The 15,729-nt window shown below is 39.5% G+C and overlaps 1 protein-coding gene across 1 annotated transcript in view; it reads right to left on the bottom strand.

Moving 5' to 3' along the window:
- The window catches only part of LOC122796777 (macrophage mannose receptor 1-like), a 1,798,323-nt gene that overhangs the window by 1,151,840 nt on the left and 630,754 nt on the right, over window positions 1–15,729 (bottom strand). The window contains exon 10 of the mRNA XM_044065505.1: window positions 3,041–3,156. Coding sequence (XP_043921440.1) covers window positions 3,041–3,156 — 116 coding nt within the window. The remainder of the gene's footprint in view (window positions 1–3,040; window positions 3,157–15,729) is intronic.

Here is a 15,729-nt window from a genome sequence, read left to right as displayed (position 1 = left end):
ATTTATATAGGCGCAATAGCTTTAAGGTAATCAGCATTGTTCAATATAGTATTCCTACTTTTTTATTAATAGAGATTAGTTTTATTTGATTGAAGGTTTTATGTAATTAGAGTTTTAACTGATAAACCAAAATAAATAGTTGCTTTGTGCGGGTGTTGAACCCTACACCTAGTATCTGTGGGGGAGAAGCACTAACCATTGTGCCAGTTCTCAATATAATCTTTTGACCTGATTGTAGTGCATTACGTTACATAGAAGGGTGTACATTTAAATGAAGTGTCAATAGCTGTTTTGGTATTGGACTTGGAAGAAAACACTGATTGTTTATTGGTTGTTAGCCAGTTTCTACCTTAGACACATATTGCTATTGCATTATTAGGACAACATTGAATTTTATCAGTGTATGAATGAATTCTTATATTTTTATTGACTGTTGATCTGATTCTGGAACCAATAAAATATGTAAAAGATGCTGTCATTTGATTGCATCTGATTGGATGTTCAGTTAATGTCAAGTATTGGTTAATTGTCTTTTTGAATTTCTATATAAGAAGATGGTTTAACAGGTTATGTAATGGTCTGAAGAAGCGGTATTTTGTTGCAGTGAAAGCGCTAACCTTTTTATTCTTTACATCAATAAATCTACATGTGCTATTTAGCCGTGGTGGTCGGAGCCTGGGATTTGTTTTCTTTTTATCAGTCCTCTTACCCAGTTTAACAAATAATTAAAAACATAAAACAAACCTTTAGCACTGGGAATATCTAATGTGATGCTCAAACAATGCCATTTCTAAGAAGAAGCCTGATATCATCAGTATTATTACTGTTAAGCATTCTGAGGAAGTTCGACAGTTTTATGAGGTTTTCTGGAAACACATTGACAGTAACAGCATATAACAATTAAGTGAGTAAGGAACTCTATCCATTTAGCGCAAGTGCAGAAGATGATTTGCAGCCCATGAAGAAAGGGGTAATATGAGAAATGAATTTATAGAGACATTTTCCTCCTCTTTTTTTAGGGCCCAGAGCCTTCCCATGACTATTAAATGCTTCCCAACTGACTCCTTTGTCTAGTATTTCATGACAATGTGGACACTGGGCATGTGAGTCAAGAGCTGGGGGCAGTGGTTAGTCAAAAGATTTAAGCAGGTTTCATGTTTAAAAATAATCGTTGTGATGCTGCCTGCAACACCTCTCAAAGACATTTTTGTGTGCAGAGTACTTAACTTAAAAATATAGTGTTTTTTATTTATTTAAAGTTTGTCAACCATAGTAAATCACTGTTCCACCTATTGCATTTTCAGGCTCAGCACAGTGGAAATACAACAAAAGAAACAATTAACTTTACTTCATATCAAGACAATAGTGGTAAAATAACAGCAAGCACGCAAAGAGATATGTCAAGATAATACACAATATAAATGAGCACATTTGTAAGTAAATATGATACAAGACTTCAGTCATTAAGATAAGTTAGAAGAGTATCTGTACACTTTTTTAACATCAGATGCTACATTGCTTTGAAGAACAATATCTTACACAAATATTAAAGTGTTTGCGGTATGTACTATTGTTGGGCAAGGGATGTGAAGGAGAGTAAGATGTAAGTCAAATGAGGTGCAAAGGAAAGGAGGGCGACCAAAAAAAAAAAAAAAAAAAAAAACCAATAAAAACATTTTTGTAGGGGGAGGCAAGAATTGAAATGTGCAGTTAATTCCCACCCATGTTCCGCAGATCTGAATAGTACTACAGGAATTTGGGAGCAGATTTAATGGTAAAGCCATGGTGCATCCACCTGATAAATCACCATGGAGGAAAGACCCATCAAACAGGCCCCTTGTAGTCTGCCTGACTGAGTATATCAGACCTTGACTGTGAAACTTTAGAATGTGGTGGATCTGGGGGTTGAATGCAAGTGTCCAATAGTTTACTTCTGTTTTAACATGTCCTATGACATAATATATGCTAATAAATAAACATTGTTTTATTTTTAATATTCAGTAACAGGATATATTTATGATATCTGATGTGAAATAATCTTGAGTCCAGGAAACCAGCATGGATTGAGGGTTGGATCAGGAGATGGGTCAGCTAAGGGCCCCATCACAATAGTCCAAATTAGACTGCAGAACTGCTAAGGCTGGCTCTGAGTAAGGCTTTGCAGTTCATTACAGATGGGTGGTGGGAGGGCTAAGTGTTTCACAAGGATCTGACTAGTGGGGTGTTGGGCACTTGCCAATTACAGCAAGTGAGTCACAAGCACGTGTGCACCTGTAGTGGACCCCAAGTGAAGTACTGAATATCATAAAGGAGATAAAATAATTGGAGGTGGAATTTAGAAAAGGGAAGGAGGAAATTAAACAGAAGTAAATGGAATTTGTAGAAAGAATACATGTAGAATAATGTTCAGTAGGAGGAGTGAAATTTAAGGGAAGACAGGACTTGAGCAATTGAATGATAATTGTTAAAACGTATATGTATAATGTATGAAAATAATGAAATGTGTAAAATGATTTATTTTTGTTTCTAATAATGCATGTGTACCATATCATTGTTCAAAGTTTGTACATTTAATAAAGGTGTTTTAAAATGAATTAATGAATAAATGATGAACAAGCCACACACTTCAAAAATGTATCACTACATTTATTAAACTAACACATTTTACAATATAGTTGCTCTAACCTTTGGCCAGTAAAAGCCCTTTATCAGGACTTAGGTTTGTCTATTACATCACCACTATGTTCTATTTTTTAATACAGAGATAATGAGCTCTCCTAAGGGAACGTTCCATAATTAGTGCAATTCATTTGTCCCTAATCAAACAATAATTCTGATGACAATGTAGTTACTTTCTGTTAAACAGCTCATAAATTAATGGCAGATGTATAATTGTGTGCATTTCCAGTTTGCCAACATTTTGTCAATAGCAGAGTTTCTATCATGCTAACCATCCATTTCCCTACTGAAGTTTTTATTTAATGCTGTAAGGAACATTGCAGAAGTGATACAAAATTAACATAAAGCAATGTAAGAATACCTGTCTTCAACAGTGACCAGATAAGCCCCATCACTTCTGCATGTTTGATTTGCCTCAGCGAAGGTCTTGGCAGTGGACCCAATGAAGTAACAGTAGAATCCATGTCTCTTCCAACCCTTCATGGAAAGAAAAATATATATATAAAAAAAAATCTTCTGAAACTGTTAGTTGCAGCATCTACTGGTGTTCACTGCAGGGACATTATCAAATAAAAAAGTACAAATGAAATTGCCCACTGGACAGAATAAACAGTGTTAATACATACTTCTGCTCTATATCTAATATTTTTCACTGAACTGTAGTGTAATGTTTCATAGAAAATCAGTTGTGTATTCAAATAAGGCATAAAGACAAGAGGAAATATCATTAGAAATGTGAGAAAAAAGTAATGTGCATTCCATGTTTAGTTAATTCTTAACAATGCAGCTAGTTTAAATAAAGCCCATCTTATCATACCAAACGCTTGCGTCCTTCAGGAAGAAGTCTGGGACTGTGGAGATGGTGAAAATACTACCTAGCAACTGTAATATAATTGAAAACTGTCTTGTAAGCTGCATCCCACATTTATTTTAAATTATAGAAACTGCTGGGAAAGTAATACAGCAGCTTCTATGTATAGCCATAATTTTCTGAATATACACCAGATGGCCAAGCACCCATTGCCACCTGCAGAACAAGAGAAGACTTGTGACAACAGTGCAACAAGTAGTTGTCATTATAATTCTATAAGTGCCAGAAAGTGAATCCTCTAATAAAAGGGGATCTCTCAACAAATGTATGTGCTAAGGAAGTCTGTAAGCAGGCCTTCATGCTTAAAATATTATCTGTATCCATCTGTCATCTCATATAGATTGTTAACAATTTGATCAGTGACCTTTTTTTTAAAGGTCATTTGATGGTTATGACTATGCACAGCTGCTACTTGAAAATATATATGTTTTGATTGACAAATCATCTTATGTGTAGGTGTAAAAGAGGTTAGACTTTTCCTGTAACAGGATATCCAGTTATTGCACCATGCATTTACTTCTGTATGTATGAAAAATATTAAGAACAAATACTACTTAAAGTATTCACAGAGATTCCTCTAATTTAATGAATAGACATTATAGAATAATGTTGTTTGTGAGCCACTACAGTTAATTACATCTTGTTTAATTGACTCACTAAGTCCAAAACTACATATTGTATTCCCAAGTAGCAATGCACAACAAATCACGCAATACTCCTAAATATTCTTTGCTGCAGGGAGGCAAGCTCAACCTGCTCCGCCAGATGGAGTGAGGAAGGCCCTCACAACCACAGTTTCTTTATATACCAACTATAAATTTGAATAAACCAGGATAAAAGGGAAAAGTAGAAAACAGATATAAAAAAAAACTTATTCTTCAGTGAGTTGCACACAATCTATACTGACAAAGTTACTTCCAGCATAATGCAATATTGACTACCAAAGCCCATGAGCTTTCTCTGGCAATGTTCAACTCACTAAAGTAATATATGACAAACTCTACATTTCCCTTTCAGTTGACTCTGCAATAAAAAAAAAAATACAATGGCAGCTAAAGTTGTTAGCTTCATACTAAATTAAATATTTAACAGTAAATTCAACAGTATTTTTTTAATATCTATGTAAGAAATTAAATTTAACCCCCCCACACACACATAAAAAAGAGAGGATATAGCACAACTGAGAACTACTCCATATGATTTATGGGTAGTCTAAGTCTATCATCTTCCCTTAGAGAAACTTTTTCACAAATGATATTTAAACCGTCTCAAAAAAAAAAAAAAAAAAAAAAAAAAAAACTTTGCACTTCATCTGCCTTACTATATTTGTGTTTCTTCCTACTTTATTACCTTATTTTGCTTTTGCCTCCTCTTAAAAGTACTCAATTGAATTTATTCTGCTGCCTTTATTACTGCTTGTTAGTAGCCTGATTAAATTGTAACGGTTATTCTAAGTCCCCTGGTTTAAGCACTTTGGCTTCAAACCAGTTGTTTTACATTAAGAAGGTTTGTGGTCTGCACTGTTGTGGCAGGACAGGTAGCGTACATCCTTCTAAGTTGGGAACTGCTGAATGAAGGCTCAGTGTCTGTTATTCTAAAAGTGTATTAGTTCTGAGTTAAGAACTTGGGCTTCAGGCCAGTTATTTTACATTAAGAAGGTTTGCGGTCTGCACTCTTGTGGGAGGAGAGGCTAGATTCTGCCCTTCTGAGCTGGGAATTTCTGGTTAAAGGCTTATTGCACATGCTTACTTGAACTGTTTCTTTCTGAAATCAGTACGCCTTGTTTGCTGTAGCATAGACTAGATTCAGGCTGGCTGGATCTAGCTTTGTTTGTATAACTTGTGCAATGATCCAGGCCATCTTTTTTGGAGAAGATTTGTCTGTACCCTACTGGCAGGACTGTGCAGTTAGAACTTGTCTGATTGAAGACTGCTGGAACAGGGCTCAGTTTTAAGCTTTTTAACTGGTTAATTGGGTAAAGTGTTGTTTTGATTGTATCTGCTCTATTTTCTGAAAAAAAAAAAAAAAAATATATATATATATATATATATATATATATATATATATATATATATACTTGTTTCTCGCCTTTCTGAACTAGTATAGTCCAATTTTCATGTTATTGCTGAATCCAGGGCTGTGTTAGAACTTTCTGTGTTGCCATACCTTACTTGGATAGAAGGAAATTTCTCTGTTCACCTGTGAGAGAGGGGAGCTTTGAGCAGGCTATCTGTCCCTGGAGGAGTGGTTTCAGCTCAGAAGTTAGTAGTTTATTGGCCTTTTTGGGCTAATTTTGGTTGTATCTGCTCTATTTTCTGAAAAAAAAATTATATACTTGTTTCCCGCCTTTCTGAACTAGTATAGTCCAGTTTTCAGGTTATTGTGAATCCAGGGCTGTGTTACAAGTTACTGTGTTGCCATTACCTTACTTGGATAGAAGGAAGTTTCTCTGTTCACCTGTGAGAGAGGGGAGCTTTGAGCAACCTATCTGTCCCTGGAGGAGTGGTTTCAGCCCAGAAGTTAGTAGTTTATTGGCCATTTTGGGCTAATTTCTATATCTTTCACTTCCCTGCTATAAAAACCTCATTTGCACAGTTTTTACGCTTGTATTCTGCTCAGCAAGTGCCTTCCAGGTGTTCTGCAGAGTCTACAGCAGCAGAGAGACAAAAGAGTGACTTTGGAGTGATTAAGTATCACTTTTCTACTTTTCTTGCTGTCTTAACTAATTCCACCTAAAACGCCAGATTTTTTAGCGAATCTGTGATTTAAAAAGTTTGTTATTGTATACAACTCCACACAGCTCCTCGTGGTGTCCTGCAGGGTGATACAGGCAACAGAGAGACCCAAAAGAGACCTTTCCAGATTTAAGTATTTTTTTCTCTGTTTTTTTGCTCCGACTGCCTTTTCCTGCCTAGAAAGTGAATTTCTAACTGACCTGTGCTTTAAAAAGTTTAAATTGCATTTGCCTTCTGCTTTTTACAGTTTTTGCACTTGTTTTATATCAATTTAAGTCATTTTTGTATTGTATAACAGTTGTAGGCTACACAATAAAGTGCGCTAGCCTGTTTATAACATTTACAGTATTTTCTGTATGTTTTTCTGCTGTTTCCTGAAAAAAAAACAAAAAAAAAACAAAAAAAAAAATTCTCTTTTCCCTCCTTTGCTGAAATAGGTTAGTCCAGATTTCAAGTTTTGCTGAATGCCGGACTGTGGTATAGTTTCCTGTGTTGGCCATATCCTTACTTGGATAGGAGGAAGCTTCTCTGTTCACCAGTGAGATTGGGGAGCTTTGAGCAGCCTATTTGTCCCTGGAGGAGTGGTTTCAGCCCTGAAACTAGTAGCTTATTGGCTGTTTTGGGTCAATTCCTATCTCTTTCAGTTTCCCTGCTTTAAAACCTGCATTTGCGTGGTTTTGCGCCAATATACAACTCTGCACAGCTCCTCGTGGTGTCCTGCAAGGTGATACAGGCAACAGAGAGACCCAAGAGAGACTTTTCCAGATTTAAGTATTTTTTTCTCTGTTTTTTTTTACTCTGACTGACTTTTCCCGCCTAAAAAGTGAATTTATAACTGATCTGTGCTTTAAAAAGTTTAAATTGCATTTGCCTTCTGCTTTTTACAGTTTTTGCACTTGTTTTATATCAATTTAAGTCATTTTGTATTGTATAACTGTTGTAGGCTACACAATAAAGTGCGCTAGCCTGGTTATAACATTTACAGTGTTTTATGTGTGTTTTTCTGCTATTTCCTGAAAAAAACAAAAAAACAAAAAAACAAAAAAAAAAATTCTCTTTTCCTGCCTTTGCTGAAATAGATTAGTCCAGATTTCAGGTTTTGCTGAATTCCGGACTGTGGTATAGTTTCCTGTGTTGCCCATATCCTTACTTGGATAGGAGGAAGCTTCTCTGTTCACCAGTGAGAGTGGGGAGCTTTGAGCAGCGTATCTGTCCCTGGAGGAGCGGTCTCAGCCCTGAAACTAGCAGCTTATTGGCCGTTTTAGATCAATTCCTATCTCTTTCAGTTTCCCTGCTTTAAAACCCACATTTGTGTGGTTTTGCACGATTTTGCGCATAGCGCAGCATCGGGCAGAGCCGCTTAAACGGGTTTAAACTATTCCCGGCTCCACGAAGTCTGATCTTCACTTTTTCCCTTAGAACTGTTCTAAATCTCAAAGTAAGCACTCTATTTCATTCTAAAGCCCTGCAGTTGCTCGTATAAGTAATCTTATAAGTAAGCACTAATAAACTAAAGCACTACACCCTCTTATACACCCTTTAAGTACTTGGCTCCCTATTGGTCCTTTTTGGTTAGTCAAAAAGTAGTTCCTTATACTATTCTGGCATGTCCAAAAGTCAGTTTCGGGTTTACTCTCCAGTCCAGCTGGTGAATTTGGGAATCTTGAGGCAATGTTACAACTTCCTTATGTACACAGATCACCCTCTCCTCCTCCCAACAAGCTCAAATATATGTGAAAGATGCAACCCCAGGGATTACCTCAGTGTCACTGCTCGACAGAGGCACAGCAAAACAATGGGTATAGTTCCCCATACTAAAGGGGTGGCGTAAGCCACAAAACTATGGGTTAGGCTTGTAAATGCCCTCGGGCAGATAGCCTAGTATAAACCTATAAACCTATGAACCTATGAACTATATAGCCAAACTGGAGGCTGAGCTCTCTCAACCCAGTACTGGCGCAGTCAGTCAGGAGGAGAAGGTAACCACACACACCACAAATCCAGTCTCACATAGACCTATCGCAACAGCAAACCAAACACATAAACACACAAATACATACTTGGAGGCTCTAAATAAAAATCTGCCCAAGCAGCAGAGACCTCCAAAGCAGACTTCCAAGCAACTGCTACCCACAACAACACCTACATATCACATAGTTCACAAAGTCAGTGTGCCCTTAAGGCTAAACAACACACCAAATACACTTGTAATAGGTGACTCTATTGTCAGACACACTGACGTCCCACTCACCAGGCTGAACAAGGAGAAGGTCACTGTAAGCTGCCTGTCAGGTGCCAGGATCCACCACAAAACACAAGCACTCAGGTCACTCCAAAGCAAGTACAAATATGACTCTGTCATTGTCCATGCTGGTGTGAATGACCTGAGACGTACCTCCCTGGACTACATGAAAAGAGACATAGAGGAGCTCTCTGATCATGTAGCCCAGGCCGGTATGACCCTGACCTTGGGTAGCATCTTACCCTCACCAAGAATGATGCCACAGTATAAAGACAAAATGATCAATTTTAACAATTGGCTAAAGTATTGGTGTCATTCAAAGGGGATCCAGTGTCTGTCAGCCTGGAATGACATGCTCGACAAGCCACGTTGCTTCACTAGGGAAGGCTTGCACCTGTCACCCCTGGGCTTTTGAATACTGGCTAAGGCTCTTGCTGCCCCCATAGTGCCTTTTTTAGGCAAGGCTCAAAAGACAAACCCACCTCCATAGACAACACAAGGAAAAAGAAACTAAGGGTAATGCTGCTCAATGCCAGAAGTCTAAACTTCAAGATGCATGCACTCGAGGCTCTCCTCAGTATGGAGAATATTGATATCTGTGCAGTAACAGAAACCTGGTTCAAGGCTCCTGAGAGCACCCCAGCACTACCAGGTTATACCTCATACCATGCTTTTTGGCCCCGAAACTCGGACCGAACCACAAAAGGAGGGGGAGTATCCATATTCATCAAAGATACTCACACCTCCAGGTTAGTGGCACTGCACGAAGCATCGGAGACCATCCATGTGCAACTAACAGTGGGCAAAACTGCATTTCAGTTTGTAGCCTGCTACAGACCACCCTCACAAACTCAGGAACCCCACTCGGCTTTCCTGAGAACACTGGAGAATATGAAGGTCTCTCCAAACACCATCATATTGGGTGACTTCAACTACCCAAACATAGACTGGGAGCACTACTCAAGCCCCAAAACCCATACCCAACGGTTCCTAGAATTTATAAACTCAAATGCTATGGAACAACTGGTCACCACTCCCACAAGAGGAGAAAACATATTGGACCTGATCATCACCAACATGGGAACTCTATGTTCCATACTAGAGGTATACCCCTCAATGGTAAGATCTGACCATAAATTAATCTCACTGGACATCCATATCCCGTCCCCACCCCCAGACAAGGAAACCACGGTGAAGAACTTCTCAAAAGCAAACTTCACACTTCTCAAAACCGAAGTGGAATCCTTCAAAGCCACCGGGCCAGTGGAAAATACGGCCCAAACCGCAGAATCCTTTACAAACACATTCTATGGACACCTACATGAATGCATGGATCATGCTATCCCAAATAAAACCAAGACTCACTCCTCCAAAGGCAGGAGACCTGTCTGGTGGACCCCAGCCATAAATAAGCTATACAACAGAAGGAGGAAGCTACTACATGATAGAGCAAAATCCCAAAAAGGGAAGGCATCTCTGATCAGTACTAGCAAGAAACTACGATCCCTCATAAAATCATCTAAGGCCAGCTTCGAAAGAAAAATTGCACAAGACGCTAAAGATAATCACAAGGCCTTCTTTAATTATGTCAGGAACCTGGGTGGCAACTCCCAGATATGCCCTGAGTTAGTGCAAAATGACAAAAAATACACTGAACTCACAGACATTGCCAACATCCTGGCAGACATGTTCAGTGCAAACCCCCCCCCCCTTCCCCACCAAAAGAGCAAATGTCTATCCCAATAGAATGTAACCTCCCTGACATCACAGATGCACAGAAGAGAGATGCCCTCTCCAAAGCAAAAAACACAGCATCAATGGAACTGGACGGTGTCCCGGGCTGCATTTTACATGAGCTCCAAGAAGAACTGAACCCTCACATAAAGTCACTGTTCAAACTCAGCCTTACTACAGGGTATGTACCCAAGGAATGGTGTACTGCAACAGTGGTCCCACTCCACAAAGGTGGTGCTACAATGGACCCCGGAAACTATCGCGCTATAAGCCTGACTAGCCTGGTCTGCAAAGCTATGGAGCATATCATCATGGAACTCATAAACAAAGACATTGGGAACCTCTAAACACTGGATCCTACCCAATTCGGCTTTGTTAAGGGCAGATCTTGCCTCTTGAACCTGGTCGACTTCTTTGAAACAGTCACCAAGGCCATAGATGAAGGAAAGGTAGTCCACACAGCCTACCTGGACCTCACAAAAGCCTTCGACACAATACCCCACTCGGGCATCATAAATAAGCTCACCAGCTTAAATATCAACCCCTATGTCACAAGATGGGTTGCAAACTGGCTCAGGGATAGAACCCACATGGTCAGAATTGCAGGTGCCATGTCAGACTCTAAACCATTTACAAGTGGCATCCCACAGAGCTCAGTCCTGGGACCTCTCTTGTTCGGTATATATTTCTCTGAGGTACAGCCTAACATGGGAGGACTATGGCTGACCAAGTTCACAGATGACCACAAAATGGGTGCCATAATCGACTCGCCGGCTGACATAAGCATCCTCCAAAAGGGTCTCACAGAGATGGATAACTGGTGCCAGAGCCATGGCCTAAAGCTAAATGCCAAAAAGTGCATAGTCATCCCCTTTGGGAAAAACAAAGTGCCCACAAATTACCACATAGGTGGTAATCCATTAAGTACGGAAGAAGTAATTAGGGATTTGGGGACCCAAGTAGATAGCAATCTCTCCTTTGACAATCACGTTGTCAAAGTTGTTAGAAAGACCTTCTATATAGCCCACCTTATCACAAAAGGGTTCACATCTAGATCAAGAGAGGTCATTGTGCCCCTCTACTCATTACTCATCAGGCCCATAATTGAATACAATGCCCCATTTGGGATGTACCTTACCTGACACCTGCAGCAACTGGAAAGACCCCAAAAGTACCTCACCAAGAGGATCAATGGACTCAAACAGATGCCCTATGCAGTTAGGCTAAAGAAACTCCAGCTCTACTCAGTTGCTTACCGCCTACTCAGGGGCGATCTGTGCCTGACGTATAAAGTCATGTCCAAACCAGAATTAATGGACATGCTCCACCTCAGGAAATCCAAATCCCTTAGAGCCACATGCTCCAGGGACTTAAACCTCAGCACAGAAATAAATAGGACATGCTGGAGGGACAGATTCATATCCCAGAGGGTCCCCTCACTATGGAACAAAATCCCAATCTATGTTAGGCAGAGCCCCTCAATGGCCCTCTTCAAGAGAAATCTTGATGAGTGGATGGGAGATCGTAGGTTTACCCCTGGGATTTCTTCTGTGTCCCTACTAGACAGAGGCACAGTAAACTAACCTTAAAAGGGCTATCTTCTGTGACCTACTATACAGAGGCACAATCAACTAATCTAAAAGGGTGGCGAAAGCCAAACACACTCTGGCTAGGCTTATAAATGCCCTAGGGCAGATAGCCTAGTATCAACCTATGAACCTATGAACCTATGAAGATATTGTTAGGAGATTTTGCAGCAGTTTCTTCTTGTGACTGAAAATGTCCTAATTCAATATTCAGTGACAACACAAGTATAACACTTAAGAGTACCACATTTCATGGAAGAGTTCCTGATTTTACTTAATAAAAGTTCTTTGTTCCTTACTAAGAGAGTTTCTCATAGAGCAAAAAGTGAAAGTTGCATAGTTAGCTTAATGATCAGTCTGTATTGTCTTTCTATATCTGTCTTGACTCTTGTTGAATCCAAGACAGCAACTTTAGCATTGGAAGCTTCTCCAGTGTTTCAGCTGCCCCTCCCCCCACCTCCAATGATGCAGTGTATTCCCCCTCTGTTCCTCAGATCAAGTTTGCTCCCACTGGGTATGCAAGTACTAAGGAGATTTGGAGAAAGGCTTCTGTTGTAGATCTAACAGCTTTATATAGCAAAGACAGTGACAATTTCAATGAAGGAATAGATGGAGGACTGTCAGGACAAATGGAGAGGTACAATAAGTATCTATCATTATAGTGCACGCTCATAGTGTTTAATGAAGATGTGCATTGTTGACTACATTGCTGCAGCACAAATGCCCACTGTATAGGAGTTCTTAAAGTAAGCCATGGACGTTCAGCTGTATATTGTAGAACATGCTTTACATTTATAGGGTAACAATTTGCTATGTATGGAACAGATAAGGGGGATGCAGTTTAAGAACCATCTTGATAAGTTACCTTGGATATCTTCCTTGTTTTGTTAGGATAAAAGTGACAAAAATGATTATCTTTTTAAATGTCTTTATCCTGTGAAGGTAATACCTGAGCTGTTCATATGTACATTTGACTTATTTAGTAAAGACTCTGCTTTGCTAGCATGGCTTGGTAAGCAGACTGGCATGTGGATGGTTTAGTTTATGGCAGACTCCAAGGCTACTTTAAGAATAAAGGCAGGATTTGGTCTAATAGAGACTCTGTCTTTGTAAAAAAAAATTAGTATAGTGGGTTGCTAGATAAGGAATATAGATCCAATATCTGTCTTGCTGAAGTAACTGTCACCGATAATACTGCATGCAGTGAGAGGTGTCTCAATGAACAATTAGAGGTAGGCTCAAAACATGGCATGGGAAGAGCATGAAGTACAAATGCAAGACCCCATGACAGAGACTTTGAGTACAGTCTGAGGAGAAAGCAGCCTTTCTGGGAAACATTAAATATTTTCTGAAAAGCTAAAGAATTAGAGTTGAAAACCAGATGAAATTCTGAAATAGCTGCTAACTAGACATTAGTAGTTGAGTAACTAGAACTTGAGTTGCACATTTTGGCCTGGAACACAGAAGGGATAGGGGCTGAAAATGGGTGCAGTCCTTGGCTCACTGCCCAAAAGGAAAACCTTTTCCATTTGCTCTTGTATAGTTTTCTGGTAGGCTGTTTTTGTGAAGCTGACAAAATCTGTTATATTCTTGGGGATAACAATGGATTATTTGGCCATCACTGGAATTGGTGAAACCATGCTGTTAGAATGAGGGAGATGATATCTAGATGAGGCTATCTGAATGGGTGAGTCAGTAGATCTAGTTGTGGATCCAGCAACCTGGGAGCTTATATAAGATGAGGCTAGAGCAGAGGGAACCGTATTTCCTGGGACAGAAGGGGAGGCTATGGGGATTACCCTTTCCTTGCACAAAGATGCTTTCTGTAGGAATTTTGTAATTAGTAGAGGGGGAAGCATAAAGTAGACCAGGGAACTAAGGATGGGACAGAGCATCCCTCAATGTCTGCCTCTGTGGAGGGATGAGGGCAGAGAAACTGCTGCATTTGTTACTGATTGGGGGCACAAACAGGTCAAAGCAAGGCTAGATACAGTAGCCTTGACAGTTCAGCACCAAGACACAGAGAGCTCCAAAAGCTTCAGTGTTTAATGTATCAAAATTTTTAGGTGGTGTTGATAGAAGGGGTGCCATCAATGCCAACTGGAAAGTACTGGAGCTGGCTTTGGCTTCAGAACTGCTGGTACTGAGGTAGCTGCTGGACAAGAAGTAAAAGATAGAGGAACTGGTGGCCCTGCCCTAACTACCCTAGGCAAAGAAGGGGGTGGGATAACATATATACCTAGCCCAGCTTTCACAAATGCCCCCTTCATTTGATCCCTGTCTATGTTGATACCTAAGGTCTTCAATATGGCTGATCCAAAATACTTGGAGCTAAGGAAGCAAGAACATGAGAGGGCTTGGCCATTTTTGGAGCCAGAGAAGAGCGTAGAGAAATGTCCAGGTGCTTCTTTCCCTTCTATTTTCTTTGACCCATTCCTTTTCTTTTGTTGCTTTTTAGGCCTCTCTTTATCTTTCTCTATGCTTTTAATCTGCTCCTTCTTGGGAACTTTAAGTCATCAAAGGATAAATTGTCAGCAGTGTGCCATAATGTAGCAGGAAGAAGGCCTTTACGATTTTTACTTGTTTTTGCTCCATATAAGTGAATGACGTCTGAAAGATTTGCAAATGTCACATTGGGCTTTTTAAAGTCAATACCCCCAACACACAACACATTGTTTACTCATGTCTTGAAACAAAATGTGCCCACATTTGATGCAGTTTCTAAAGCCTAAGGTTTACTACATTTTGAATGATAAATATCATATTTTAAAGGAAAAGGGAAAATCTGGTATAGGGTAATGGAGGAGAGAATCAAATAATACTAGTTTTCTGTCAAGAAAAACTCTTTAGCAATACCTTTAGACTTAGGTAGACATCTATAAAAAATGAGAGGAGAAGAGAAGGAATAAAGGAAAGTGAGTTTATATAACATGTACAATCTGCGGGAGAGACAGAGCTTAGACAATTTTAGTGGTCAAAAATGAAATAATGCTTATCTTTTTTGAGTAAATAATGATGGGGGATTGTGTCTGATGCTAATGATTGCAAATGATACTTGGAGAAGGAGGAGGGGCACATTCCATTATAGGAAAGCATGGGAGCTCAAGTGTTGGAAAGGCTTCTGAGGGCAAAAGTTGCATTTCAGACCTGGCATGATGGTGTATAACCTATTAATCAAGAAAGATGGAGGGGACAATAATGGATTCCAAGATAAAAGACAGAGTAGTATTTTATTTCTTTAATAAAATATACTGTAAATACAAAACAAATCATTTCAGATGTTCTGTGATACCCCACATTAAAGTTGTTATCAACTGTTTCTCATAGAGGAAGCTGAAGGATGACAGGCATGCATTACTTGCTGCAGAACAAGGGAAGACTCACTCACTTACTCTAAGAGATATTTACTCTAGTAAGCATTAATGCGAATTTGCAGTTTATCTAGTGTATGAGGGCTATGTGGTCACTGGACCATGGGTAATCTGTGAGGAAATCCAGGCAGTAGAGCTTAATGCTTTAAGTTTGGCAGAAATTATACAAGGTGTTAATGAACTGCTTCCTGTATTCAAAAATATCCTACCACCTCCAAAATGGTTTTGGAAATGTCAATTAGGTGAGCACAAATGCACACCAGTTGACCACAGTGAGAGTAGAATCCCTACCTATTTACATAGCACAGTACTTAACACAAGTTCCACATCACAAGTCTGGCTTTTATAGTCTTAGACAACACTTTATAGCTGATGACATCAGCAGTGTCTGCTGAGAAGAAGATGGAAGTAGGAGTGTCTTGTATGCTGGTCTAAAAAGGCCTCTAGAACATCAATAAAGTGAGCAAAAGCACGCGCACACACACACACACACACACACACACACACACGC

This window comes from Protopterus annectens, chromosome 3.part0 (assembly GCF_019279795.1).
Source record: "Protopterus annectens isolate FY-2018-M chromosome 3.part0, PAN1.0, whole genome shotgun sequence".
Lineage (NCBI taxonomy): Eukaryota > Metazoa > Chordata > Ceratodontiformes > Protopteridae > Protopterus > Protopterus annectens.
This window is presented reverse-complemented; position numbering and strand designations above follow the sequence as displayed.